This window comes from Chiloscyllium punctatum, chromosome 1 (genome assembly GCF_047496795.1).
Source record: "Chiloscyllium punctatum isolate Juve2018m chromosome 1, sChiPun1.3, whole genome shotgun sequence".
NCBI lineage: Eukaryota > Metazoa > Chordata > Chondrichthyes > Orectolobiformes > Hemiscylliidae > Chiloscyllium > Chiloscyllium punctatum.
The window spans coordinates 177,379,638-177,407,018 of NC_092739.1; the positions used below are offsets into that span (position 1 = coordinate 177,379,638).

A 27,381-nucleotide genomic window follows, 5' to 3' on the forward strand; every position below is an offset into this window, starting at 1 on the left:
CTCAGTATCACTGGAGAATGAGCAATGGATGATCTGATGGGCTAAAGACAGATAGGTCTCCTGGTCCTGATGGCTTACATCCCCGAATCCTAAGAGAATAGCTGCAGAGATTGTGGTTGTGTTGGTTGCAACTTTCCAAAACATCTGAAGAAGTATCACAGGATTAGAAACTGCTAACATGGCAGCCAGATTCAAAAAGGCAAGAAGTGGGTAACTACAGGCCGATCAGTCTAACACCTATTGTTGGAAAATTACTGGAATCAGTCAATGAGGAAGTAATAGCAGCATGTTTAGAAAATCATAATCTAATCAAGCAGAGTCAGCATGGCGTCCTGGAAGAGAAATCTAAATAATTTATTAGAGTTTTTGAGCAAGTCTCAACCAGAGTGGACAGAGGGGAACCAGTGGATGTGTTGTATTTGGACTTCTAGCAGATATTTGGCAATGTACCTCACAAAAGGTTAAGTCACAAGATAATAGCCCGAGGTGTTGAAGGCAGTATATTGGCATGGTGCAGGGCAGGACATAGTGAGTGGAGATAAGAGGTTTTTTTTTCAGGTTGGCAAGCTGGAACAAGTGAAATTCCACAGGGATCAGTGCTGGGACTACAACTGTTTACAATAAATATTCGTGACTTGGAGGAAGGAAGCGGATGCAATTGCGACAAATTTGCAGACGACACAAAAACTAGATGTAAAGTCTGGCTGTGAGAGGGATACAGAGAGATAAAACAAAAACAAACTGTAAATGTCAGAGACCTGAATCAAAAACAGCAATTGTTGACAAAACTCAGCAGGTCTCGCAGTATCCGTGGGGAGAAAGCAGAGTTAATGTTTTGAGTCCAGGTGGTTCTTCCTGAGGATATCTTCATCTTACATTGAATGACGGAGCAGGGTTTGAGGGGCTGAATCGACCATTCCTGTTCCTACTTCTTATTGTCTCTATCGTGCGTGTGACTGTTTCACAGGATGACACCTCATTTTTAAGTCTGCCTGGTGCTGCTCCTGTAATGTCCTCCTGGATTCTTCATTGAACCAGTCATGTAGTTTTCCTTAACTCAAACAGTCCTGTTGTTAATCTAACTCAATAATGCACCGACTCTCTGCTCCAATATCAACATTATCTCATACAGCTGCAAATGTGCATCGCCTGATTTTTCCAAGTTGCATAATTATCCTCGTAGTCTGCAATAATAAACTTCATTGCTGTGTGCAGCCCAAAAGGAAATGGTACACGGTCCTTTACATTAACAACATCAGTAAGAAACCGGATCTCTTATTGGAATTTTGGGAGCTGAATAGAAGTAGTAATCTTCAGATTGCTCTCATTAGTGCATCCAATTGAATGGGCAATAGGATGGTAAAGCAGATGAATGTGTTGCCAGACAGATGGTAAAAGGAGAGAGGGTTTCAGAATCCTGGGACACAGGCTGAAAAGATAGCACCTGCTGGGGTTACAGAATGGGACTAAGGTCCTTGCCAGGCACTTTACAAGTAACTCTGGGGATAGTTTAAACTTACTCAGCAGCAACATAGACACCAGTTAGAAAGATTATTAAGATGTAATATGAGCTGTTGCGGTGAGCTGATAATGCCCTCACCTCTGAACCAGACAGCATAAATTAAAATCCAATCTGCTTCAGAGGTGTGTCAAACATGTCTGAATAGATTCTTCAAAGCAAAAATCAGGTGGCACTAATTCCTGGGAGAGGCAGGTAGACCAGAAATAGGGACCAGTAAATTATGAATGGAGTCAGTGGAAATGATAACGTCTAAAAGGGTAACTGCAGCCTGGCAATACACAAAATATAATAAATAAACTTGAGATGCAGGCACAGATTGCAATGAGGAAGAAGATTTTGTGCAGAGAAGAGAACTTTGCTTTAAGGAAAGGCAGGATTAGCTATTAAGGATGTTGTGAAACTTGAAAGGGTTCAGAAAAGATTTAGAAGGATGTTTTGGAGGTTTTGAGCTATAGGGAGAGGTTGAACAGGCTGGGGCTGTTTTCCCTGGAGCATTGGAGGCTGAAGTTACAAAATCATGAGCAGCATGCTAGGGTCTTTTCCCTGGAGCCGTGGAGTCCAGGACTAGAGGGAATAGGTTAAGGATGAGAGGGGAAAGATTTAAAAGGGACCTAAGGGGCAACCTTTTCACGCAGAGAATTGCTTGTGTCTGGAATAAGCTGCCAGAGGAAGTGGTGGAGGCTGGTACAACTACAGCATTTAAAAGGCATTTGGATGGGTATATGAATAGGAAGGGTTTGGAGGGATATGGGCCAATTGCTGGCAGGTGGGACTAGATTGGGTTGGGATATCTGGTCGGCGTGGACGGGTTGGACTGAAGGATCTGCATCCGTGCTGCACATCTCTATGACTCTCTGACTCTATCTGGTCAGAACCGGGAGATTTATCCACCTTCATACATTCTAATACATCCAACACCTCCTTGACTTGATATGGACTGTCCTCAAAATATCACCACCAACTTCCCCAAGTTCCCAAGTCTTCATGTCTTTCTCCACAGTAAACACAGAGGAACTGGCCGATCTCCTGTGGTTCTACATTTTCATGTCCACTTTGCTCCTCGAGTGGCCCTATTCCCTCTTGAGTTATTCTTTTCCCTTTAATATAATTAAAGAATCTCTTTGGATTCACTCTAATCTTTTCAGCCAAGTCTATCTCATGCCTCTTTTTCGCCTTCCTGATTTCTTCTGTATTCCCTATATACCTCCAGGGATTCCCTTGATCCCAGCTGCCTGAACCTGAGCCACACTTCCTTCTTTTTTCTGGTCACAGCCTCAATATCTCTTTGTCATCCAGGGTTCCCTGTTCCTGCCAACCCTGCCCTCCACCCTCACAGGAACATATCATCCTTGAACTCTAGCTGTCTCACTTTTAAAGGCCTCCCACTAGCCAGTGGTCCTGCTCCAACCAACCCCTACAAGCTCCTGTCTAATTCCATCAATGTTCACCTTCCCCCAGTTTAGAACTTGAACCTGTGGACCAGTTTTGTCCCTGTCTATAACTATTTTAAATTTAATAGAACTATGGTCACTGCTCCCATGGTGCTCCCCCACTGTCACCTCCGTCACCTGTCCTGCCCCATTTCCCAAGAGGAGGTTGAGTTTTACCCCCTCCTGAGTGGGACCCTCTGCATACCGCTTGAGGGAACTTTCCTGAACACACTTAACACATTCCACCCCATCTAAGCCCTTAACACTCTGGCAGTCCCAGTCTAATGTTCGGAAAATGAAAATCCCCGACTATGACAACCCTATTACTCCTGGGAGTCTCCCCAGTCTCCCTGCAGGTTTGTTCCTTGAATTCCTGCTGACTATTTGGGGGCCTATAGTACAACCCCAATAACACCACCATCCCCTTCTTATTTCTTAGCTCCACCCACAAAGCCTCACTGGATGATCCTTCAGTTATTTCATCTCTGATTACTGCTGTGATACTCACCTTCATCAGAAATACATCTCCCCCTCCCCTCCTTCCACCACCTCTGTCCCACCTAAAGCACCTGTCCCCTGGGACATGAAGCTGCCAGTGCTGTCCCTCCCTGAGCCATGTTTCTGTGATGGCTATAATATCCCAGTCCCACACACCTATCTGCACCCTGAGGGCATTGGCCTTACCTGTCAGCCCTCTTGCATTGAAATAGATGCCACTGAATCCAACAGGCATTGCGCTCTCCCTGGTGTGTTCCAGCCTGACCTGTCTCTTCACTTCACTGTATCTCCCTCCAGCCTCTCACCTGTCTCCCTGCTGTTGGGTATCCCACTCCCTGCCGATCTAGTTTAAACCCTCCCTTGTAGCACTAGCAAACCTGGCCACCAACATATTGGTTCCCCTCCAGTTCAGGAACAACCCGTCCCTCTTGAACAGGTCACCTCTGCCCCAGAAAAGATCCCAATGATCTAAACATCTGAATCCCTGCTCCCTGCACCAATTCTATGGCCACATCTGCCATATCCTCCTGTCCTTAACCTCACTAACACGTGGCTCTGGGAGTAATCTGGAGATTATTACCAGCGAGGTCCTTGTTTTAAGATTTTTCCGAGCTCTCTATAATCACTCTGCAGGTCCTCACCCCTATTTCTACCGATGTCATTTGGGTGAATGTGCACATTGACTTCTGGCTGCTCCCCCTCCCCCTTGAGAACGTTCTGCAGCTGCTCTGAGATATCCTGGACCCTGGGCAGTGGGAGACAACACCCAGATTCCTGTTTGCAGCCACAGAATCTCCGATCCTGTCTTTCCTCCTAATGACCGCGTCTCCTATCCCTGAGGTACAGGTTACCTTTCCCCTTTCTCACTGTGCCCCACAGCCAGTCACAGTGCCACTGACCTGACTATTGCTGCTTTCCCCTGAATGGTCACCCCTACCCCACACTCCTCTCCCCCAATAGTATCCAAAACGGTATTCTGGGTTTCAAGGGGAATGGTCCCAGGAGATTCCTGCACTCTCAGCCGACTCCCTTTCCCATTCCTGGTGGTCACCCAGCTATTCTCTGCCTGTACCTTCGCTGTGACCACATCACTGAAACTCTTCCCTCTGAAGTGCTCAGCCTCTCCCATGATCCTGAGTACATCCATCTCCAGCTCCCTAACACGGTCTCCCTGGAGCTGCAGCTGGGTGCACTTCCCACATGTGTAGTCATCAGGGATGATGGGAGACTCCCTGAGCTCCCACATCCTGCAAGAGGAACATACAACTGCCCATCTTAGCTGCTGCAAAACTAAAGAGGAAAGTTAAAAAGACTTTCCCTGAGCTCACCTGTACCTTTTACTGAGCTGCTGCTGGAGATCCCTGTGCTGGTGTCTGCTGGTGCTGGCTGATCCCAATGCTGGGCTCTGCTGGTGCTGAGCGATCCCTTGCCTTGGGATCTGTTGGTACTGGGTGATTTTAATGCTGGGCTCTACTGGTGCTGAGTGATCCCAGTGCTGGTGCCTGCTGGTGCTGGGTGATCTCTGTGCTGAGATCTGCTGGTGCTCTGTGGTTATAATGCTGCAGATGAATAATGTTGTGGTAAATAATACAAAATCTGTGCACTGAACATTCATTCTCCCCCCACTGTGTTTCAAACAGGTTTTCGATTTCACCAGCAAAAGTTACTTGAAGAACTGAAGGATTATAAGTTTGTATTCCCCAAGCTGCTATCAGGAAGAGGGAAGCGGAATATACCCATACTGCCTCAGGTAATGACTGTGAGCCAGGTCTCCAGCATCTCTACCACAATGACCCAAATCTTTCAATCCATTGAACAATAACTTGTACTTACATAACTTCTTTAGCATCATAAGATATCCCAGTGATTACAGGAAGAGCAAATGTGTGTTAACAAGCTCCATAAGGCAATACTTGAACAGATGTTAAAGTCCCTTGGGCAGTTTTAAGGAGCTTTTCCCAAAGGAAAGTGAGATAAAAAGACATTGGGAGGTTCAGGGATGGAATTCCAAGTTTAGGATCCTGTAACCAAGTCTCTATAATGGCAATTCATCATACCCATTAAGTCCACTCAGAGTGGTCAAATAATCAATTTTGTTTTATAAACGCAATTTGCACCCAGACTTTAATTCAGCTGTTTTTTTTTACATGAATGCGTTATTCTCCATTCTGATCCCTGCTGATCCTTGGCATTGCTTCAACTGTCTTCAACTTTTACTCACTGCTTTCCTTCCTTCGAGGAGTGCTTTGCAAGGTGTCAGTGTGATGTGGTCCTGTGTTGGACCCAGGGCTCCATATTGGTATCATTGTTGTTCTCATTCACATGAAATTATCTGATTTCAAAGTTAATCCAGAGTGATCAGTTAATCTGTAGGAGCCACCTGACCGGGAATAAGTTTCAGGAAGCAGCAGAGTTCAGGCATATATAAAGCAGGGAGAGATAGAACATAGTAGAACATAGAACATAGAAACACACAACACAGAACAGGCCCTTTGGCCCACGATGTTGTGCCGAGGTTTAATCCTAGTGTAAAATAGAGTAATTTAACCTACGTCCCCCTCAACTCACTGCTCTCCATGTGCATGTCCAGCAGTCGCTTAAATGTTCCCAATGACTTCACTTCCACCACCATAGCTGGCAACGCATTCCATTCATTCACAACTCTCTGTGTAAAGAACCTACCTCTGATATCTCCTTTATACCTTCCTCCTAATATCTTCAAACTATGACTCCTCGTACCAGTCAATCCTGCCCTGGGGAAATGTCTCTAGCTATTGACTCTGTCTATTCCTCTCATTATTTTGTACACCTCGATCAGGTGTCCTCTCTTCTTCCTTCTCTCCAGAGAGAAAAGTCCGAGCTTATTCAACCTTTCTTCAGAAGACAAGTCCTGCACTCCAGGCAGCATCCTGGTAAACCTTCTTTGCTCCCTCTCCAAAGCCTCTGTATCTTTCCTATAGTAGGGTGACCAGAACTGGACATAATATTCCAAGTGTGGTCTTACCAGGGACTTGTAGAGCTGCAGCAAAACCTCGCAGCACTTAAACTCAATACCCCTGTTAATGAAAGTCAAAACACCGTATGCTTTCTTAACAACCCTATCCACTTGGATGACAACTTTGAGGGATCTATGTACCTGCACACCCAGATCCCTATGTTCCTCCACACTGCCAAGAATCCTGTCTTTAATCCTATATTCAGCATTCAAGTTCGACGTTCCAAAATGCATCACTTCGCATTTATCCAGGCTGAACTCCATCTGCCATTTCTCAGCCCAGCTCTGCATCCTGTCTATGTTGCGCTGCAGCCTGCAGTAGCCCTCTGTACTATCGACGACACCTTCAACCTTCATGTCAGCTGCAAATTTACTAACCCACCCCTCAATCTCCTCATCCAAGTTATTTCAGACTGCTGAAAACAGTCCACTAGGGCTGTCTCCAATGCACTTCGCCCTGGTACAAGCAGATTCTCATTTGACACATTTTTCTTTTACCTCCCTGAAACTTCCCCTTCCCTTGAAAACTATTGGTTGGCGTGGTGGCTCAGTGCTTAATACTGCTGCCTCACAGCGCCACGGACCCAGGTTTGATTCCTCCCTCAGGTATCTGCCTGTGTGGAGTTTGCACATTCTCCCCCGTCTGCCTGGGTTTCCTCCGGGTGCTCCGGTTTCCTCCCACAGTCCAAAGATGTGCAGGACAGGTATATTGGCTGTGCTAAATTGTCTGTAGTGTTAGTGCATTAGTCAGGGAGAAATGGAGAGGAATGGGCCTGTGTGGGTCACTGTTCGAATGCTCGGTGTGGACTTGTTGGGCTGACGGGGCCTGTTTGCGGAGAGTGGTTAGCCGGTGGGATTCACCCACAGAGTTGTTAGCCGGTGGGATACACCCAGAGACTGGTTAGCCCTGTGGGATTCACCCAGAGAGCGGTTAGCCGGTGGGATTCACTCAGAGAGTGGTTTACCGATGGGATTTACCCAGAGAGTGATTAGCCGGTGGGATTCACCCACAGAGTGGTTAGCCGGTGGGATTCACCCACAGAGTGGTTAGCCGGTGGGATTCACCCACAGAGTGGTTAACCGGTGGGATTTACCCTCAGAGTGGTTAGCCCTGTGGGATTCACCCAGAGAGCAGTTAGCCGGTGGGATTCACTCAGAGAGTGGTTAGCCCTGTGGGATTCACCCAGAGAGTGGTTAGCCGGTGGGATTCACTCACAGACGAACGATCAGTCCTCAGCAAAGGACTCACCTTCATCCCCTCCGTCCACGCATCAATGAATTTAATACGCGCCGTGACATCGAACAATTCTTCCGTCGCCTCCGAGCTTACTTTCACAATCAGGACTCCCACCCACCTTCCGAGGACCCCTTCGCCCACCTCCAACATACTGCATCCACCTGGACACCCTGCGCTGGCCTATTACCTGCCCTCGCCTCATCTTCTGCCTCGGAACACTTCAACCCCAGGGCATCAATGTGGACTTCAACAGCTTCCTCATTTCCCCTTCCCCCACCTCACCCTAGTTTCAAACTTCCAGCTCAGCACTGTCTCCATGACTTGTCCGGACTTGTCCTATCTGCCTAGCTCCTTTCCCACCTATCCACTCCACCTTCTCCTCCCTGACCTATAACTTTCATCTCCTCCCCCACTCACCCATTGTACTCTATGCTACTCTCTCCCCACCCCCACCCTCCTCTAGCTTATCTCTCCACGCTTCAGGCTCACTGCCTTTATTCCTGATGAAGGGCTTTTGCCCGAAACGTCGATTTCGCTGCTCGTAGGATGCTGCCTGAACTGCTGTGCTCTTCCAGCACCACTAATCCAGAATTCACTCACAGTGTGGTTAGCCGGTGGGATTCACCCGGAGGGTGGTTAGCCGGTGGGATTGACCCACAGAGAGTGGTTAGCCGGTGGGATTCACCCGGAGAGTGGTTAGCCGGTGGGATTGACCCACAGAGAGTGGTTAGCCGGTGGAATTCACCCGGAGAGTGGTTAGCCGGTGGAATTAACCGTGAGAGTGGTTAGCCGGTGGGATTCACCCGGACAATGGTTAGCCAATGGGATTCATCCAGAGAGTGGTTAGCCGGTGGGATTCACCATCAGAGTCGTTAGCCGGTGGGATTCACCGTGAGAGTGGTTAGCCGGTGGGATTCACACAGAGAGTGGTTAGCCGGTGGGATTCACCCTCAGAGTGGAATGAGTGTGGGATTCACCCACAGAGTGGAATGAGTGTGGGATTCACCCACAGAGTGGCTAGCCGATTGGATTCACCCACAGAGTGGTTAGCCGATGGGATTCACCCAGAGAGTGGTTAGCCTGTGGGATTCACCCACAGAGTGGTTAGCCGATTGGATTCACCCACAGAGTGGTTAGCCGATGGGATTCACCCAGAGAGTGGTTAGCCGGTGGGATTCACCCAGAGAGTGGTTAGCCGGTGGGATTCACCCAGAGAGTGGTTAGCCGGTGGGATTCACCCACAGAGTGGTTAGCCGGTGGGATTTACCCTCAGAGTGGTTAGCCCTGTAGGATTCACCCAGAGAGCAGTTAGCCGGTGGGATTCACTCAGAGAGTGGTTAGCCCTGTGGGATTCACCCAGAGAGTGGTTAGCCGGTGGGATTCACTCACAGACGAACGATCAGTCCTCAGCAAAGGACTCACCTTCATCCCCCTCCGTCCACGCATCAATGAATTTAATACGCGCCGTGACATCGAACAATTCTTCCGTCGCCTCCGCCTCCGAGCTTACTTTCACAATCAGGACTCCCACCCACCTTCCGAGGACCCCTTCGCCCACCTCCAACATACTGCATCCACCTGGACACCCTGCGCTGGCCTATTACCTGCCCTCGCCTCATCTTCTGCCTCGGAACACTTCAACCCCAGGGCATCAATGTGGACTTCAACAGCTTCCTCATTTCCCCTTCCCCCACCTCACCCTAGTTTCAAACTTCCAGCTCAGCACTGTCTCCATGACTTGTCCGGACTTGTCCTATCTGCCTAGCTCCTTTTCCACCTATCCACTCCACCTTCTCCTCCCTGACCTATAACTTTCATCTCCTCCCCCACTCACCCATTGTACTCTATGCTACTCTCTCCCCACCCCCACCCTCCTCTAGCTTATCTCTCCACGCTTCAGGCTCACTGCCTTTATTCCTGATGAAGGGCTTTTGCCCGAAACGTCGATTTCGCTGCTCGTAGGATGCTGCCTGAACTGCTGTGCTCTTCCAGCACCACTAATCCAGAATTCACTCACAGTGTGGTTAGCCGGTGGGATTCACCCGGAGGGTGGTTAGCCGGTGGGATTGACCCACAGAGAGTGGTTAGCCGGTGGGATTCACCCGGAGAGTGGTTAGCCGGTGGAATTAACTGTGAGAGTGGTTAGCCGGTGGGATTCACCCGGACAATGGTTAGCCAATGGGATTCATCCAGAGAGTGGTTAGCCGGTGGGATTCACCATCAGAGTCGTTAGCCGGTGGGATTCACCGTGAGAGTGGTTAGCCAGTGGGATTCACACAGAGAGTGGTTAGCCGGTGGGATTCACCATCAGAGTCGTTAGCCGGTGGGATTCACCGTGAGAGTGGTTAGCCGATTGGTTTCACCCAGAGAGTGGTTAGCCGGTGGGATTCACCCTCAGAGTGGAATGAGTGTGGGATTCACCCACAGAGTGGAATGAGTGTGGGATTCACCCACAGAGTGGCTAGCCGATTGGATTCACCCAGAGAGTGGTTAGCCGGTGGGATTCACCCACAGAGTGGAATGAGTGTGGGATTCACCCACAGAGTGGAATGAGTGTGGGATTCACCCACAGAGTGGTTAGCCGATTGGATTCACCCAGAGAGTGGTTAGCCGGTGGGATTCACCCTCAGAGTGGAATGAGTGTGGGATTCACCCACAGAGTGGAATGAGTGTGGGATTCACCCACAGAGTGGTTAGCCGATTGGATTCACCCAGAGAGTGGTTAGCCGATTGGATTCACCCAGAGAGTGGTTAGCCAGTGGGATTCACCCACAGAGTGGTTAGCCGATTGGATTCACCCACAGAGTGGTTAGCCGATGGGATTCACCCAGAGAGTGGTTAGCCAGTGGGATTCACCCAGAGAGTGGTTAGCCGGTGGGATTCACCCAGAGAGTGGTTAGCCGGTGGGATTCACCCAGAGAGTGGTTAGCCGGTGGGATTCACCCACAGAGTGGTTAGCCGGTGGGATTTACCCACAGAGAGGTTAGCCGATTGGATTCACCCAGAGAGTGGTTAGCCGGTGGGATTCACCCGTAGAGTGGTTAGCCGGTGGGATTCACCCGTAGAGTGGTTAGCCGGTGGGATTCACTCCCACACAAAACATCAAGTCCAAATCATCATTTGATTTCAAGAAGGAGTTGGTGCAGCCCTTGGGTGAAAGAGGTCATGTGGATTTGGGATAAAGCAGCACCAGGCTATTCATTCAGATGATCGGCTAATGGAATGATAATGAAAGGCCGAGCAGGCTCAAGCAGCCAACTGTGCTCCGATGTTTCTCTGTGACAATGTTCAAAGTAGAAGCTTTATGTTGATCCAGAGTCTTTATTTCCTTCTATGACATTCTAAACAAACATGTTCTGTCTATATTACTGTTACTGTTTGACACCTAGTTCCTTGCCATCCCCTTTTTCAAGATTCGTTAGACATTCCTATTAGGGCGACCAGTTTCCCATTTAGCTTTTAAGGACTGTGTCTTTTTGTGTTGAAACACTATAGACAGACATCAGAAATAACCAATGTTTGAAAGGGTGGCTGTATGTTTTAAAAACAAATAACCTGTTACCCCTGCCAGGCATCGAGTATGCAACTATTTGAACAAGCAGAAGTTACAATTTGTGTTTCAAATTGTTTGGAACTGGGGCTACAGTGGAGATGGTTTTGATGGCAACAAGAAATTGATTGGTCTATAGATTAGTGAGCAGTTATCAATGACTGGCCAACAGCTATGTCATTGGTTTTCAGGTAACAAAACAGCATGGAGCTGGGAACAAGTTACAAAGAGACAGAGAGACAGTTCTTCCCCAGCTCAGGTGTGGGTAATCCATTCATTATAGTTAAAATTCACTGTAAGCCAAAGAAAACAATTTTTTTTAACAGGTCAGAGACTTTTATGAGTGAACCAGTCACCTTGTGTCTCATACCAACCTCAGCTCAGATGAAGAGTCATCTAGACTTCAAACGTTAGCTTGCTGTCTCTCCATGGATACTGCCTGACCTGACCCACTGTGATCTCCAGCATTTGTTGTTTTCAGTTACTGAAGGAATGTTTGGCCAGCAGCAGTCAGAAAGATCATCTCATCATCAGAATCTGAAACAAAGACCCTACTTTATTTCCTCAACCAGATTTATTTCCCCTGCTGGTTTGTGTGTGCATGTGTGTAAGGGGGAGTGTAAGCGGGATTAGAGTTTTTATTTGTGTCATCATATGTTAATGGCAGATATTTTTTGTTCTATTATTCCTGTTTACCTGTAGCCCAATAGAAATTCTTATTCAGTCCAGAAATCTGATCTTTGCTATTTGTCAACATGGGTCTAAATGTCAGGTCAATTATCAGGTCATAGAGTCACAGAAATGTACAGGACGGAAACAGACCCTTCGGTCCAACCTGTCCATGCCGACCAGACATCCCAACCCAATCTAATTCCACCTGCAGCACCCGGCCCATATCCTTCCAAACCCTTCCTATTCATATACCCATCCAAATGCTCTGAAATGTTGTCATTGTACCAGCCTCTACCAGTGCACATACACACCACCCTCTGTGTGAAAATGTTGCCCCTTAGGTCTCTTTTATATCTTTCCCCTCTCACCCTAAACCTATGCCCTCTAGTTCTGGACTCCCCGACCCCAGGGAAAAGACTTTGCCTATTTATCCTATCCATGCCCCTCATGATTTTATAAACCTCTGTAAGGTCACCCCTCAGCCTCCGACGCTCCAGGGCACACAGTCCCAGCCTGTTCAGCCTCTCCCTTTAGCTCAAATCCTCTAACCCTGACAACATCCTTGTAAATCTTTTCTGAACTCTTTCAGGTTTCACAACACCCTTCCAATAGGAAGGAGACCAGAATTGCATACAATAGTCGAAAAGTGGCCTAACCAATGTCCTGTACAGCAGCAATATGACCTCCTACCTCCTGTACTCAATACCCTGACCGATAAAGGAAAGCATATCAAATGCCTTCTTCACTATCCTGTCGCACTATCCTATGTGCGACTCTACTTTCAAGGAGCTATGAACCTGCACTCCAAGGTCTCTTTGTTCAGCAACACTCCCTAGGGCGTTACACTAAGTGTATAAGTCCTGCTAAGATTTGCTTTCCCAAAATGCAGCACCTCACATTTATCTAAATTAAACTCCATCTGCCACTTCTCAGCCCATTGGCCCATCTGGCAGCATCCTACGAGCAGCGAAATCGATGTTTCGGGCAAAAGCCCTTCATCAGGAATAAAGGCAGTGAGCCTGAAGCGTGGAGAGATAAGCTAGAGGAGGGTGGGGGTGGGGAGAGAGTAGCATAGAGTACAATGGGTGAGTGGGGGAGGAGATGAAGGTGATAGGTCAGGGAGAGGAGGGTGGAGTGGATAGGTGGAAAAGGAGCTAGGCAGGTCGGACAAGTCCGGACAAGTCAAGGGGACAGTGCTGAACTGGAAGTTTGAAACTAGGATGAGGTGGGGGAAGGGGAAATGAAGAAGCTGTTGAAGTCCACATTGATGCCCTGACTACCTGGTCAGGTCCACACCCCCCTACGACCCACCCTCCCATTCTGGCACTTTCCCCTGCCACCGCAGGAACTGTAAAACCTGTGCCCACACCTCCTCACTCACCTCTATCCAAGGCCCTAAAGGAGCCTTCCACATCCATCAAAGTTTCACCTGCACATCCACTAATATCATTTATTGTATCCGTTGCTCTCGATGTGGTCTCCTCTACATTGGGGAGACTGGGCGCCTCCTAGCAGAGCGCTTTAGGGAACATCTCCGGGACACCCGCACCAATCAACCACACCGCCCCGTGGCCCAACATTTCAACTCCCCCTCCCACTCTGCCGAGGACATGGAGGTCCTGGGCCTCCTTCACTGCCACTCCTTCACCACCAGACGCCTGGAGGAAGAACGCCTCATCTTCCGCCTCGGAACACTTCAACCCCAGGGCATCAATGTGGACTTCAACAGTTTCCTCATTTCCCCTTCCCCCACCTCATCCTAGTTTCAAACTTCCAGTTCAGCACTGTCCCCTTGACTTGTCCGGACTTGTCCGACCTGCCTAGCTCTTTTTCCACCTATCCACTCCACCCTCCCCTCCCTGACCTATCACCTTCATCCCCTCCCCCACCCACCCATTGTACTCTATGCTACTTTCTCCCCACCCCCACCCTCCTCTAGCTTATCTCTCCACGCTTCAGGCTCACTGCTTTTATTCCTGATGAAGGGCTTTTGACCGAAATGTCGATTTCGCTGCTCGTTGGATGCTGCCTGAACTGCTGTGCTCTTCCAGCACCACTAATCCACCATCTGGTCAAGATCCTGTTGTAATCTGAGGTAACCCTCTTCGCTGTCCACTACACCTCCAATTTTGATGTCATCTGCAAACTTACAAACTGTACCTTTTATGCTCACATCCAAATCATTTATGTAAATGATGAAAAGTAGAGGGCCCAGCACCGATCCTTGTGGCACTCCACTGGTCACAGGCCTCCAGTCTGAAAAACAACCCTCCACCACCACCCTCTATCTTCTACCTTTGAGCCAGTTCTGTATCCAAATGGCTAGTTCTCCCTGTATTCCATGAGATCTAACCTTGCTAATCAGTGTCTCATGGGGAAGTTTGTCGAACACCTTACTGAAGTCCATATAGATTACATCTACTGCTCTGCCCTCATCAATCCTCTTTGTTACTTCTTCAAAAACTCAATCAAGTTTGTGAGACATGATTTCCCACACACAAAGCCATGTTGATTATCCCTAATCAGTCCTTGCCTTTCCAAATACATGCACATCCTGTCCCTCAGGGTTCCCTCCAACCACTTGCCCACCACCGAGGTCAGGCTCACCAGTCTATAGTTCCCTGGCTTGTCCTTACCACGTTTCTTAAACAGTGGCACCACATATTAGGAAACATTTTATTCTTTACAAAATCCTTAACTTTTGTGATGACCCTGGAAAAAGTGAAGCTTGATTTCAATGGAATACCACAGTCTGGCACATCAGCATCAAGCAGCTGGTGTGGGTCCTTTCAGTCTTATTGCAATGGAAGCATTTTACTTTCTTCAAATCATTTTGTTGCTTCTCGCCTTTCCCCTTTGGTATTTTGGTCAAAACTAGCACTTCCATTCACAGATTGCCTGTTTCTCCAATTTCCTTGTAGATTTGATTGTTTGTTTGATTTATTAAAGTCACATTAACTGAGACATCGTGAAAAGTGTTGCTTTGTGTGCTTATACAGGCAGATTGTACCATAGTGTTACAGCCACATACACGATGCATGGGGAGAGGTCAGAATTAACACTTGAGTGATCCATTCAAAAGTTTGATAACACCAGGGAAGAAGCTGTTCTATAATGCATTCATTTGTATATTCAAACTTTTATATCTTCTGCCCGATGGAATAGGGCGGAAAGCAGTATAACCGAGGTGGGAGGGGGCTTTGATGAGGCAGCGGGAATTATAAATCGAGTCAATGGATAGAAGGCTGGTTTGTGTGATGAACTGGGCTGTGTTCACAACCTTCTGTAGCTTCTTTGCCAAATCACACAGTGATGCATCCAGATAGGGTGCTTCCTATGCTGCATTTATTAATATTTAACATAGAACGTTACAGCACGGAACAAGCCCTTCAGCCCTCGATGTTGTGTCACCCTGTGAAACCAATCTGAAGCTCATCTATCCTAGACTATTCCATTCTCGACCATGTTTATCCAATGACCATTTAAGTGCCTGTAGGCAGTGCATTCCACGCCCTTACTACTCTCTGAGTAGAGGTTGGTTAGGGTCATTGTGAACATGCTGAATTCCTTAGCCTCCTGAGGAAGTAGAGATATTGTTGTGCTTTCGTGACTGTCACAATGATGTGGCTGAACCAGGACACTCCCTGGAACTTGATGTTCTTGACCATCTCCACCTCAGGCCCATTGATATAAACAGGGGTGCCATTGAAGCACTTCACAATTATAACAACAACATTTTTAAAAGGAGGAAGACTGACTAAAGACAGTGACCACATGGTCAGTGAGGGAGAGAGAGAAAGAAACCTACACTGCTAACTAACACAGCAGTGAATCTTCACAGTTACTGCCTTTGCTGTTTGAGTTCATATGTCTCTGGACATCAGAGTGTATCTTGGAAAAATGAACGAACAGCAAAATTCACAGCTGACCTTGTAGGAACCTGGATGGGAGAGCTCACAGCACAGGAACAGATAAGGGCATAGTTTTTCATGTGTAACCTTGCTGTAAGTATTAAGGTAGTCTGGAGCACTGTTTTTTAAGAGCATAAAGATGGTGCTGTTTTCTGGATCTGTCGATTGTGAAGGAGCAAAAATGGCCTTTAGTCGAGTGATATACTCTTCCTTTTGGATCTGGGGTTTAGGGAGAGTTTCCATGTAACTGATGATTATGTCTGCAGGAAATGTCTTTTGTTGCGAATCCTATCAGATTGCATGGATCTGTTGGAGCAGTTAGATGCAGTGAGGAATTTACAAGAGTTAGGGGGTGTGATGGATGACAGTTATAGGAAGGGAGAAAAGCTGCTGATACAGTCAGGTAGATGGGTTACTACCAAGAAAGGTAGGAGAGGGAGGCTGGTATTGCAGGAGTCTTCTGTGGCTATCCCCACTTCAAACAAGAATGCTGTTTTGGAAAATGTAGGGGTGTGATGTACTCTCAGGGGAATGTAGCACGAACAGCCAAGTTTCTGGAACCAAGACTGGTTCCAATACAATGAGAAGTACATTGGGTTCCAAGCAGCTGATTGTGACAGGGAGCTTTCTAGTCAGAGGCACAGACAGACATTTCTGCAGCCAACAGGAAAAATCAGAATGGTGCGTTCCTCCCTGATGCCAGGATCAAGGATGTCTCAGAGAGAGTGCAGAATGTTCTCAAAGGGGAGAGGTACACATTGGAACCAATGACATAGGAAGGGAAAAGGATGAAATTCTGAAGGGAGAATATAGAAAATTAGGCAGGAATTTAAAAAGGAGGTCCTCAAGGGTAGTAACATCTGGATTACTCCAGGTGCTATGAGCTAGTGAGGGCAGGAATAGGAGGATAGAGCAGATGAATGCATGGCTGAGGAGTTGGTATATGGGAGAAGGATTCACATTTTTGGATCATTGGAATCTCTTCTGGGGTAGAAGTGACCTGTACAATAAGGATGGTTTGCACCTAACTTGGAAGGAGACTAATATACTGTCAGGGGGATTTGCTAGAGCTGCTTAGGAGGATTTAAACTAGTAAGATGCGGGGGGTGTGGGACCCAGGGAGATAGTGAGGAAAGAGATCAATCTGAGACTGGTACAGCTGAGAACAGAAGTGAGTCAAACAGTCAGGGCAGGCAGGGACAAGCTAGGACTAATAAATTAAACTGCATTTATTTCAATGCAAGGGGCCTAACAGGGAAGGCAGATGAACTCACGGCATGGTTAGGAACATGGGACTGGGATATCATAGCAATTACAGAAACATGGCTCAGGGATGGGCAGGACTGGCAGCTTAATGTTCCAGGATACAAATGCTACAGGAAGGATAGAAAAGGAGGCAAAAGAGGAGGGGGAGTGGCATTTTTGATAAGGGATAGCATTACAGCTGTGCTGAGGCAGGATATTCCCAGGAATACATCCAGGGAAGTATAAAGGCAAGAAGAGGGAAATCAGGAGGGCAAAACTGAGACATGAGATAGTTTCAGCAGATAGGGTTAAGGAGAATCTAAAGGGATTTTATAAATACATTAAGGACAAAAGGGTAATAGGGAGAAAATAGGAGATGGGGAGATATTAAATGAGTATTTTGCATCAATGTTTATTGTGGAGAATGATATGGAAGATATAGACTGTAGGGAAATAAATGGTGACATCTTGAAAAATGTCTATATTACAGAGGAGGAAGTGCTGGATGTCTTGAAATGCATAAAAGTGGATAAATCCCCTGATCAGGTGTACCCTAGAACTCTGTGGGAAGCTAGAGAAGTGATTGCTGGGCCTCTTGCTGAGATATTTGTATCATTGACATTGACAGGTGAGGTGCTGGAAGACTGGAGGTTGGCAAACGTGGTGCCACTATTTAAGAAGGGTGGTAAGGACAAGCCAGGGAACTATAGACCGGTGAGCCTGACGTTGGTGGTGGGCAATTTGTTGGAGGGAATCCTGAGGGACAGGATGTATATGTATTTGGAAAGGCAAGGACTGATTAGGGATAGTCAACATGGCTTTGTGTGTGGGAAATCATGTCTCACAAACTTGATTGAGGTTTTTGAGGAAGTAATGAAGAGGATTGATGAGGGCAGAGTGGTATATGTGATCCATATGGACTTCAGTAAGGCGTTCAACAAAGTTCTCCATGGGAGTCTGGTTAACAAGGTTATATCTCACGGAATCCAGGGAGAACTAGCCATTTGGATACAGAACTGGTTTAAAGGTAGAAGATAGAGGGTGGTGGTGGAGGGTTGTTTTTCAGACTGGAGGCCTGTGACCAGTGGAGTGCCACAAGGATCGGTGCTGGGTCCACTACTTTTCATCAATTATATAAATGATCTGGATATGAACATTGGATGCACAGTTAGTAAGTTTGCAGATGACACCAAAATTGGAGGTGTAGTGGACAGTGAAGCGGGTTACCTCAGATTACAACAGGATCTGGACCAGATGGGCCAATGGGCAGAGAAGTGTCAGATGGAGTTTAATTCAGATAAATATGAGGTGCTGCATTTTGGAAAAGTAAATCAGAGCAGGACTTGTACACTTAGTGGTAAGGTCCTAGAGAGTGTTGCTGAACAAAGAGACCTTGGAGTGCAGGTTCATAGCTCCTTGAAAGTGGAATCACAGGTAGATAGGATAGTGAAGAAGGCGTTTGGTAAGCTTTCCTTTATTGGTCAGAGTATTGAGTACAGGAGTTGGGAGGTGATGTTGCGGCTGTACAGGACATTGGTTAGGCCACTGTTGGAATATTGCGTGCAATTCTGGTCTCCTTCCTATCGGAAAGATGTTATGAAATTTGAAAGGGTTTACAAGGATGTTGTCAGAATTGGAGGATTTGAGCTATAGGGAGAGGCTGAACAGGCTGGGACTGTTTTCCCTGGAGCGTCGGAGGCTGAGGGGTGACCTTATAGAGGTTTACAAAATTATGAGACGGTGCATGGATAGGTTAAATAGACAAAGTCTTTTCCCTGGGGTGGGGGAGTCCAGAACTAGAGGGCATAGGTTTAGGTTGAGAGGGAAACGATATAAAAGAAACTTAAGGGGCAACATTTTTATGCAGCATGCATATGTGGAATGAGCTGCCAGAGGAAGTGGTGGGGGCTGGTACAATTGCAACATTTAAAAGGTATCTGGATAGGTAAATGAATAGGAAGGGTTTAGAAGGAGATAGGCCAAGTGCTGGCAAATGGGATTAAATTAGGTTAGGATATCTGATCGGTATGGACAAGTTGTGCCAAAAGATCTGTTTCCGTGCTGTACATCTCTATGATTCTCTGTATGTGGTCAGGTGGTTAGCAGCAGAAACAGCATCGAGACTAGTTAAGAGCTATAATCAAGCACGCTGGGAATTATGGTCAAGCTAGCTTAAATTCTGACCTCAGCTAAAATGGGAGTGAGGACATGTTGGGTCCTGTCCTGTGAGCTGTCACCTACAGCTTCCTGTGTTGACCAAATAAATCTGAGTCAATTCGCAGGCTATTGTCTTCACACCAGGAATAACACTGGGGTACAAGGTTAAGTACTTCTTTCAGACAACAGACAGTTTCACCATCTGCAGATTCTTTCTTCTGACAAATTAGCAGTTGTTAGAGTCATCTCAGCTCCAGGTCATCATCATAGGAGTCCCTCAGGGTACTGTTCTAGGCCCAACCATCTTCAGCTGCTTCATCAATGACCTTCTCTCTGTCATAATGTCAGAAGTGGGAATGTTCACCAATCATTGCACAATGTTCAGCACTATTCACGACTCCTCAGATCCTGAAGCAGCCTATGTTCAAATGCGAAAAGGATGGATAATATCCGGGTTTGGGATGAGAAATTGGAAGTAACATTCTTGCCACGCAATGTCAGGTCCTAACCATCATCAATAAGAGACAATCTAGGCATTGCCTCTTGTCATTGAATGGCGATACCATCACTGTATCCTCCACTATCAACATCCCAGGGTTTATAATTGATGAAATGCTCTACTGGATTCACCACATAAACCCTTCAGCAACAAAAGCAGGTCAGAGACAGGGATTGTTACAGCAAATATCTCACCTCCACACTCCCCAAAGTCTATCCACCATTGACATGAGGTCAGGCATGTGATGGAATACTCCCCACTTGTCTGGATTAATGCAGTCCAAGAAGGTTGACACCATCCAGGACAAAACAGCCCACTTGATTGGCCCCACATCCATAAGCATCCACTCCCTCCACCACATACGCTCAATAGTAGCAGTGTGTACTATCTACAAGATGCACTGCAGAAATTCACCAAAGGTCCTCAGACAGCACCTTCCAAACCCACAACCACTTCCATCCTCAGGACAAAGACAGCAGGTACTTGGGAAAGCCACATCCTGGATGTTATCCTCCAAGCCTCTCACCATCCTGACTTGGAAATATAAAGTCTGTATACAGCAAGTGAACTGCAGTGGTTCAGGAAGGTAACTCACCACCACCCTTTTAAGGGCAACGAAATGGTGCACAGCAAGAAACACCCATGTCCCATGTTAAAACACACTGCATCATTAAGGTCTAAACCTCTTCTGGCCACTTCACCAGTTCAGCTACCTTCTCAGTTGAGATGAAGTACCCTTTGACTCCATCCTCAGTAAATGTAGGCACAGAGTGTGGAGGAACAGCAAGCAACACCTCTCCTTCTTTAAAGGATTCTTAGCAGTGTGGAGGAACAGCAGGATCTTGGGATTCACCTACATCGATCCCTCAAAGTTGCCACCCAAGTTGATAGGGTTGTTCAGAAGGTGTGTGGTGCTTTGGTTTCATTAACATGGAGATTGAGTTTAGGAGCTGCAAGGTTTTGCTACAGCTCTATAAAACCCTGGGGAGACCACACTTGGAATATTGTATCCAGTTCTGGTTTCCTCATTATAGGAAGGATGTAAATGATTCAGAGAGGGTGCGGAGGACATTTACCAGGATGTTGCCTGGATTGGAGGGCATTGCTTATGAAGAGAGGTTGAGTTAAGTTCGGGCTTTTCACATTGGAGAGAAGGAAGAGAGGTGTCTTGATAGAGGTTTACAAGGTAATGAGAGGCACAGATAGAGTAGATAGCCAGAGACTTTTCCCAATGCAGAAATGGTTATCACGAGAGGTCATAATTTTAAGCTGATTGGAGGAAGGTTTAGGGGAGATGTCAGAGGTAGGTTCTATATACAGAGAGTGGTAGGTGTGTGGAATGCGCTGACAGCCATAGCAGTAAATTCAGAGACATTAGGGACATTGAAGTGACTGCTGGACAAGCACATGGACAGTAAATTATGGGGTGTGTAGTTAGGTTGACCTCAGACTAAGATAAATGCTCGGCACAACATGGTGGGCCAAAGGGCCTGTGCTCTGCTGGACTGTATGTTCTATGTTCTGGTATTGAGAAAGGACCACAAATTAATTGTTGAGTGGATGTTCAGGATGCTATATTAACTCTAGAATGACAGTCACGTAATGTCTGAGTCAATAACTCTATCAGCCACATGGAAAACCTGATGAAATGCAGCAGAGATGTCTTTGAAACACCAAAAGCAAATGCAATTTGCCTGTGGTGCATTAATAATGATTCCATCTGCAGTTAAAACAAACTCACTGCTATTTCTGTAGAAATGTGTTTCAAGATTGAGGCCAGAGGTAGTCACTCACGTAACTTTTAAAGGAATTAAACTTCTGCGAGTAATGTGGCAGTTTCATTATTAAAACATTATTAACCCAGCTGTATAACCAATCCACTCTGTCGGTGTTACATTATTAACACAACTCAATCACCAATCCACTGTGTCAGTGTTACATTATTAATACAGCTCTATCACCAATCCACTGTGTCAGTGTTACATTATTTATACAGCTCCATCACCAATCCACTGTGTCAGTGTTACATTATTAAACACAGCGTCATCACCAATCCACTGTGTCAGTGTTACATTATTAATACAGCTCTATCACCAATCCACTGTGACAGTGTTACATTATTTATACAGCTCCATCACAAATCCACTGTGTCAGTGTTACATTATTTATACAGCTCCATCACCAATCCATTGTGTCAGTGTTACATTATTAACACAGTTCAATCACCAATCCACTGTGTCAGTGTTACATTATTAACCCAGCTCTATCACCAATCCACTGTGTCAGTGTTACATTATTAATACAGCTCTATCACCAATCCACTGTGTCAGTGTTACATTATTAATACAGCTCTATCACCAATCCACTGTGTCAGTGTTACATTATTTATACAGCTCCATCACCAATCCATTGTGTCAGTGTTACATTATTAACACAGTTCAATCACCAATCCACTGTGTCAGTGTTACATTATTAACCCAGCTCTATCACCAATCCACTGTGTCAGTGTTACATTATTAACACAGCTCTATCACCAATCCACTGTGTCAGTGTTACATTATTAATACAGCTCTATCACCAATCCACTGTGTCAGTGTTACATTATTAACACAGTTCAATCACCAATCCACAGTGTCAGTGTTACATTATTAACACAGTTCAATCACCAATCCACTGTGTCAGTGTTACATTGTTAACACAACTCAATCACCAATCCACTGTGTCAGTGTTACATTATTTATACAGCTCCATCACAAATCCACTGTGTCAGTGTTACATTATTAACCCAGCTCTATCACCAATCCACTGTGTCAGTGTTACATTATTAACCCAGCTCCATCACCGATCCACTATGTCAATGTTACATTATTAACCCAGCTCTGTCACGAGGAAGGAGCTCAAAAATGGTCTGAGGAGAGCCAGGAGGGGGCACGAGAAAGGCTTGGTAGAATGGATGAGGGAGAACACAAAGGCATTTTACACTTATGTGAGGAATAAGAGAATGGTTAAAGAAAGAGTAGAGCCGATCAGGGAATTTATGTGTGGAGTCCGAGGAGGTAGGGGAAGCCCTAAATGAGTTTTTTGCTTCTGTCTTTATGAAAGAAACAAACTTTGTAGTGAATGAAACCAATGAAAAGCAGGTGTGCATGCTGGAATGGATAGAGATTGAGGAAGCTTATGTCCTGAAAATTTTGTCAAACATTAAGATTGACAAGTCGCCAGGCCCAGACCAGATTTGTCCTCGGCTGCTTTGGGAAACGAGAAATGCAATTGCTTCGCCACTTGCGAAGATCTTTGCATCCTCGCTCTCCACTGGAGTCGTACCTGAGGACTGGAGAGAGGCAAATGTAATTCCTCTCTTCAAGAAAGGAAATAGGGAAATCCCCGGCAATTACAGACCAGTAAGTCTCACGTCTGTTGTCTGCAAGGTGTTAGAAAGGATTCTGAGGGATAGGATTTATGACCCTCTGGAAGAGCATGGCTTGATTAAATGCAGTCAACACAGCTTTGTGAGGGGCAGGTCATGCCTCACAAACCTTATCGAGTTCTTTGAGGATGTGACTGGAAAAGTTGATGAGGATCGAGCTGTGGATGTGATGCATATGGACTTCAGCAAGGCATTTGATAAGGTTCCCCATGCTAGGCTCATTCAAAAGGTCAGGAGGAATGCGATACAGGGGAGAATAGCTGTCTGGATACAGAATTGGCGGGCCAACAGAAGACAGCGAGTGGTAGTGGAAATAAAATATTCTGCCTGGAAGTCTGTGGTGAGTGGTGTTCCACAAGGCTCTGTTCTTGGGCCTCTACTGTTTGTAATTTTTATTAATGACTTGGATGAGGGGATTGAAGGATGGGTCAACTAGTTTGCAGATGACACAAAAGTTGGAGGTGTCATTGACAGTATAGAGGGCTGTTGTAGGCTGCAGCAGGACATTGATAGGATGCAGAGATGGGCTGAGAGGTGGCAGATGGAGTTCAACCTGGATAAATGCGAGGTGATGCATTTTGGAAGGTTGAATTTGAAAGCTGAGTACAGGATTAAGGATAGGATTCTTGGCAGTGCGAAGGAACAGAGGGATTTTGGTGTGCAGGTACGTAGATCCCTTAAAATGGCCACCCAAGTGGACAGGGTTGTTAAGAAAGCGTATGGTGTTTTGGCTTTCATTAACAGGGGTATTGAGTTTAAGAGTCGTGAGATCTTGTTGCAGCTCTATAAAACTTTGGTTAGACCGCACTTGGAGTACTGCGTCCAGTTCTGGTCGCCCTATTATAGAAAGATGTGGATGCTTTGGAGTGGGTTCAGAGGAGGTTTACCAGGATGCTGCCTGGACTGGAGGGCTTATCTTATGAGGAGAGGTTGACTGTGCTCGGAATTTTTTCATTGGAGAAAAGGAGGAGGAGAGGGGATCTAATTGAGGTATACAAGGTAATGAGAGGTATAGATAGAGTCGATACCAGAGACTATTTCCAAGGGCAGAAATGACTAACACGAGGGGTGATAGTTTTAAGCTGGTTGGAGGAAAGTATAGAGGGGATGTCAGAGGTGGGTACTTTACATAGAGTTGTGAGAGCATGGAATGCGTTGCCAGCAGCAGTTGTGGAGGCAGGGTCATTGGGGACATTTAAGAGGCTCCTGGACATGCATATGGTCACAGAAATTTGAGGGTGCATACATGAGGATCAGTGGTCGGCACAACATCGTGGGCTGAAGGGCCTGTTCTGTGCTGTCCTGTTCTATGTTCTAGGTTCTATCACCAATCCACTGTGTCAGTGTAACTTTATTAACACAGCTCTATCACCAAACCACTGTGTCAATGTCACATTATTAACACAGCTCTATCACCAAACCACTGTGACAGTGTTACATTATTAACCCAGCTCAATCACCAATCCACTGTGTCAGTGTTACATTATTAACACAACTCTATCACCAAACCACTGTGTCAGTGTTACATTATTAACCCAGCTCAATCACCAATCCACTGTGTCAGTGTTACATTATTAACACAGTTCTATCACCAAACCACTGTGTCAATGTCACATTGTTAACACAGCTCTATCACCAATCCACTGTGTCAGTGTTACATTATTAACACAGCTCTATCACCAAACCACTGTGTCAGTGTTACATTATTAACCCAGCTCTATCACCAATCCATTGTGTCAGTGTTACATTATTAACACAGCTCAATCACCAATCCACTGTGTCAGTGTTACATTATTAACACAGTTCTATCACCAAACCACTGTGTCAATGTCACATTATTAACACAGCTCTATCACCAATCCACTGTGTCAGTGTTACATTATTAACACAGTTCTATCACCAAACCACTGTGTCAGTGTTACATTATTAACACAACTCTATCACCAATCCACTGTGTCAGTGCAACATTATTACCACAGCTCTCCCACCAATCTACTGTGTCAGTGTTATATTATTAATGCAGCTCTATCACCAATCCACTGAGTCAGTGTTACATCATTAACACAGCTCTATATCAAGACCACAGAGTCAGTGCAACATTATTAACACAGCTCTCCCACCAATCCACTGTGTCAGTGTTACATTATTAACACAGCTCCATCACCAATCCACTGTGTCAGTGTTACATTATTAACCCAGCTCTATCACCAATCCACTGAGTCAGTGTTACATTATTAACACAGCTCTATTACCAATCCACTGTGTCACTGTTACATTATTAACACAGCTCCATCACCAATCTACTGTGTCCGTGTTACATTATTAACACAGCGCTATCACCAATCCACTGTGTCAGTGTTACATTATTAACACAGCTCATTCACCAATCCACTGTGTCCGTGTTACATTATTAACACAGCTCTATCACCAATCCACTGTGTCACTGTTACATTATTAATACAGCTCCATCACCAATTTACTGTGTCAGTGTTCCATTATTAACACAGCTGCATCACCAATTCACATTGTCTGTGTTAGTTTATTAACACAGCTCTATCACCAATCCACAGTGTCAGTATTACATCATTAATACACCTCTATCACCAATTTACTGTGTCTGTGTAACAATATTGACACAGCTCTATCACTAATTCATTGTGTCAGTGTTACATTATTAACCCAGCTACATCACCAATCCACGGTTTAGATTTTACGTTATTACCACAGCTCCATCACCAATCCACTGTGTCAGTGGTTACATTATTAACACAGGCCCTACACCAGTCCACTGTGTCAGTGTCACAGTATTAATACAGCTCTATCAGTAGTCCATGTTTCAGTATTACATTATTAACACAGCTCCATCACAAATCCACAGTGTTAGTTTTAAGTTACTAACCCAGCTCCATCACCAATCCACTGTATCGATTTTACGTTATTAGCCCAGCTCTATCACCAATCCACTGTGTCAGTGTTATATTATTAATACAGCTCTATCACCAATCCACTGTGTCAGTGTTACATTATTAACACAGCTCTATCACCAATCCACTGTGTTAGTGTTACATTATTAACACAGCTCTATCACCAATCCACTGTGTCAGTGTTACATTATTAACACAGCTCTATCACCAATCCACTGTGTCAATGTTACATTATTAACCCAGCTCCATCACCAATCCACTGTGTCAGTGTTACATTATTAACACAGCTCCATCACCAATCCACTGTGTCAGTGTTACATTATTAATACAGCTCAATCACCAATCCACTGTGTCAGTGTTACATTATTAACACAGCTCCATCACCAATCCACTGTGTCAGTGTTACATTATTAACACAGCTCACTCACCAATCCACTGTGTCCGTGTTACATTATTAACACAGCTCTATCACCAATCCACTGTGTCACTGTTACATTATTAACCCAGCTCAATCACCAATCCACTGTGTCAGTGTTACATTATTAACCCAGCTCAATCACCAATCCACTGTGTCCGTGTTACATTATTAACCCAGCTCCATCACAAATCCACAGTGTCAGTGTTACATTATTAACACAGCTCACTCACCAATCCACTGTGTCCGTGTTACATTATTAACACAGCTCTATCACCAATCCACTGTGTCACTGTTACATTATTAACCCAGCTCAATCACCAATCCACTGTGTCAGTGTTACATTATTAACCCAGCTCAATCACCAATCCACTGTGTCCGTGTTACATTATTAACCCAGCTCCATCACAAATCCACAGTGTCAGTTTTAAGTTACTAACCCAGCTCCATCACCAATCCACTGTGTCGATTTTACGTTATTAGCCCAGCTCTATCACCAATCCACTGTGTCAGTGGTACATTTTTAACACAGCTCCATCACCAATCCACTGTGTCAGTGGTGCATCAACAATGCTCTACTAACCAATCCACTGTGTCAGTGTTACATTATTAATACAGCTCTGTCACCAATTCACTGTGACACTGTTACAGTATTAATACAGTTCTATCACCAATCCATGTATCAGTGTTACATTATTAAATCAGCTCCATCACAAATCCACTGTGTCAGTGTTAAGTTACTAACCCAGCTCCATCACCAATCCACTGAGTCGATTTTACGTTATTAACCCAGCTCTACCACAAATCCACTGTGTCAGTGGTACATTATTAGCACAGTTCCATCACCAATTCACTGTGACAGTGTTTCATTAAAGCTGTTCTACCAACCAATCCTCTGT

General features: G+C 45.7%; 1 protein-coding gene across 1 annotated transcript in view; it reads left to right on the forward strand.

Annotated features, from left to right (window-relative positions):
* LOC140480821 (disintegrin and metalloproteinase domain-containing protein 12-like) overlaps nucleotides 1-27,381 on the forward strand; it is a 228,118-nt gene that overhangs the window by 13,885 nt on the left and 186,852 nt on the right. The window contains exon 2 of the mRNA XM_072576260.1: nucleotides 5,091-5,200. Within this exon, the coding sequence (XP_072432361.1) occupies nucleotides 5,091-5,200 (110 nt within the window). The remainder of the gene's footprint in view (nucleotides 1-5,090; nucleotides 5,201-27,381) is intronic.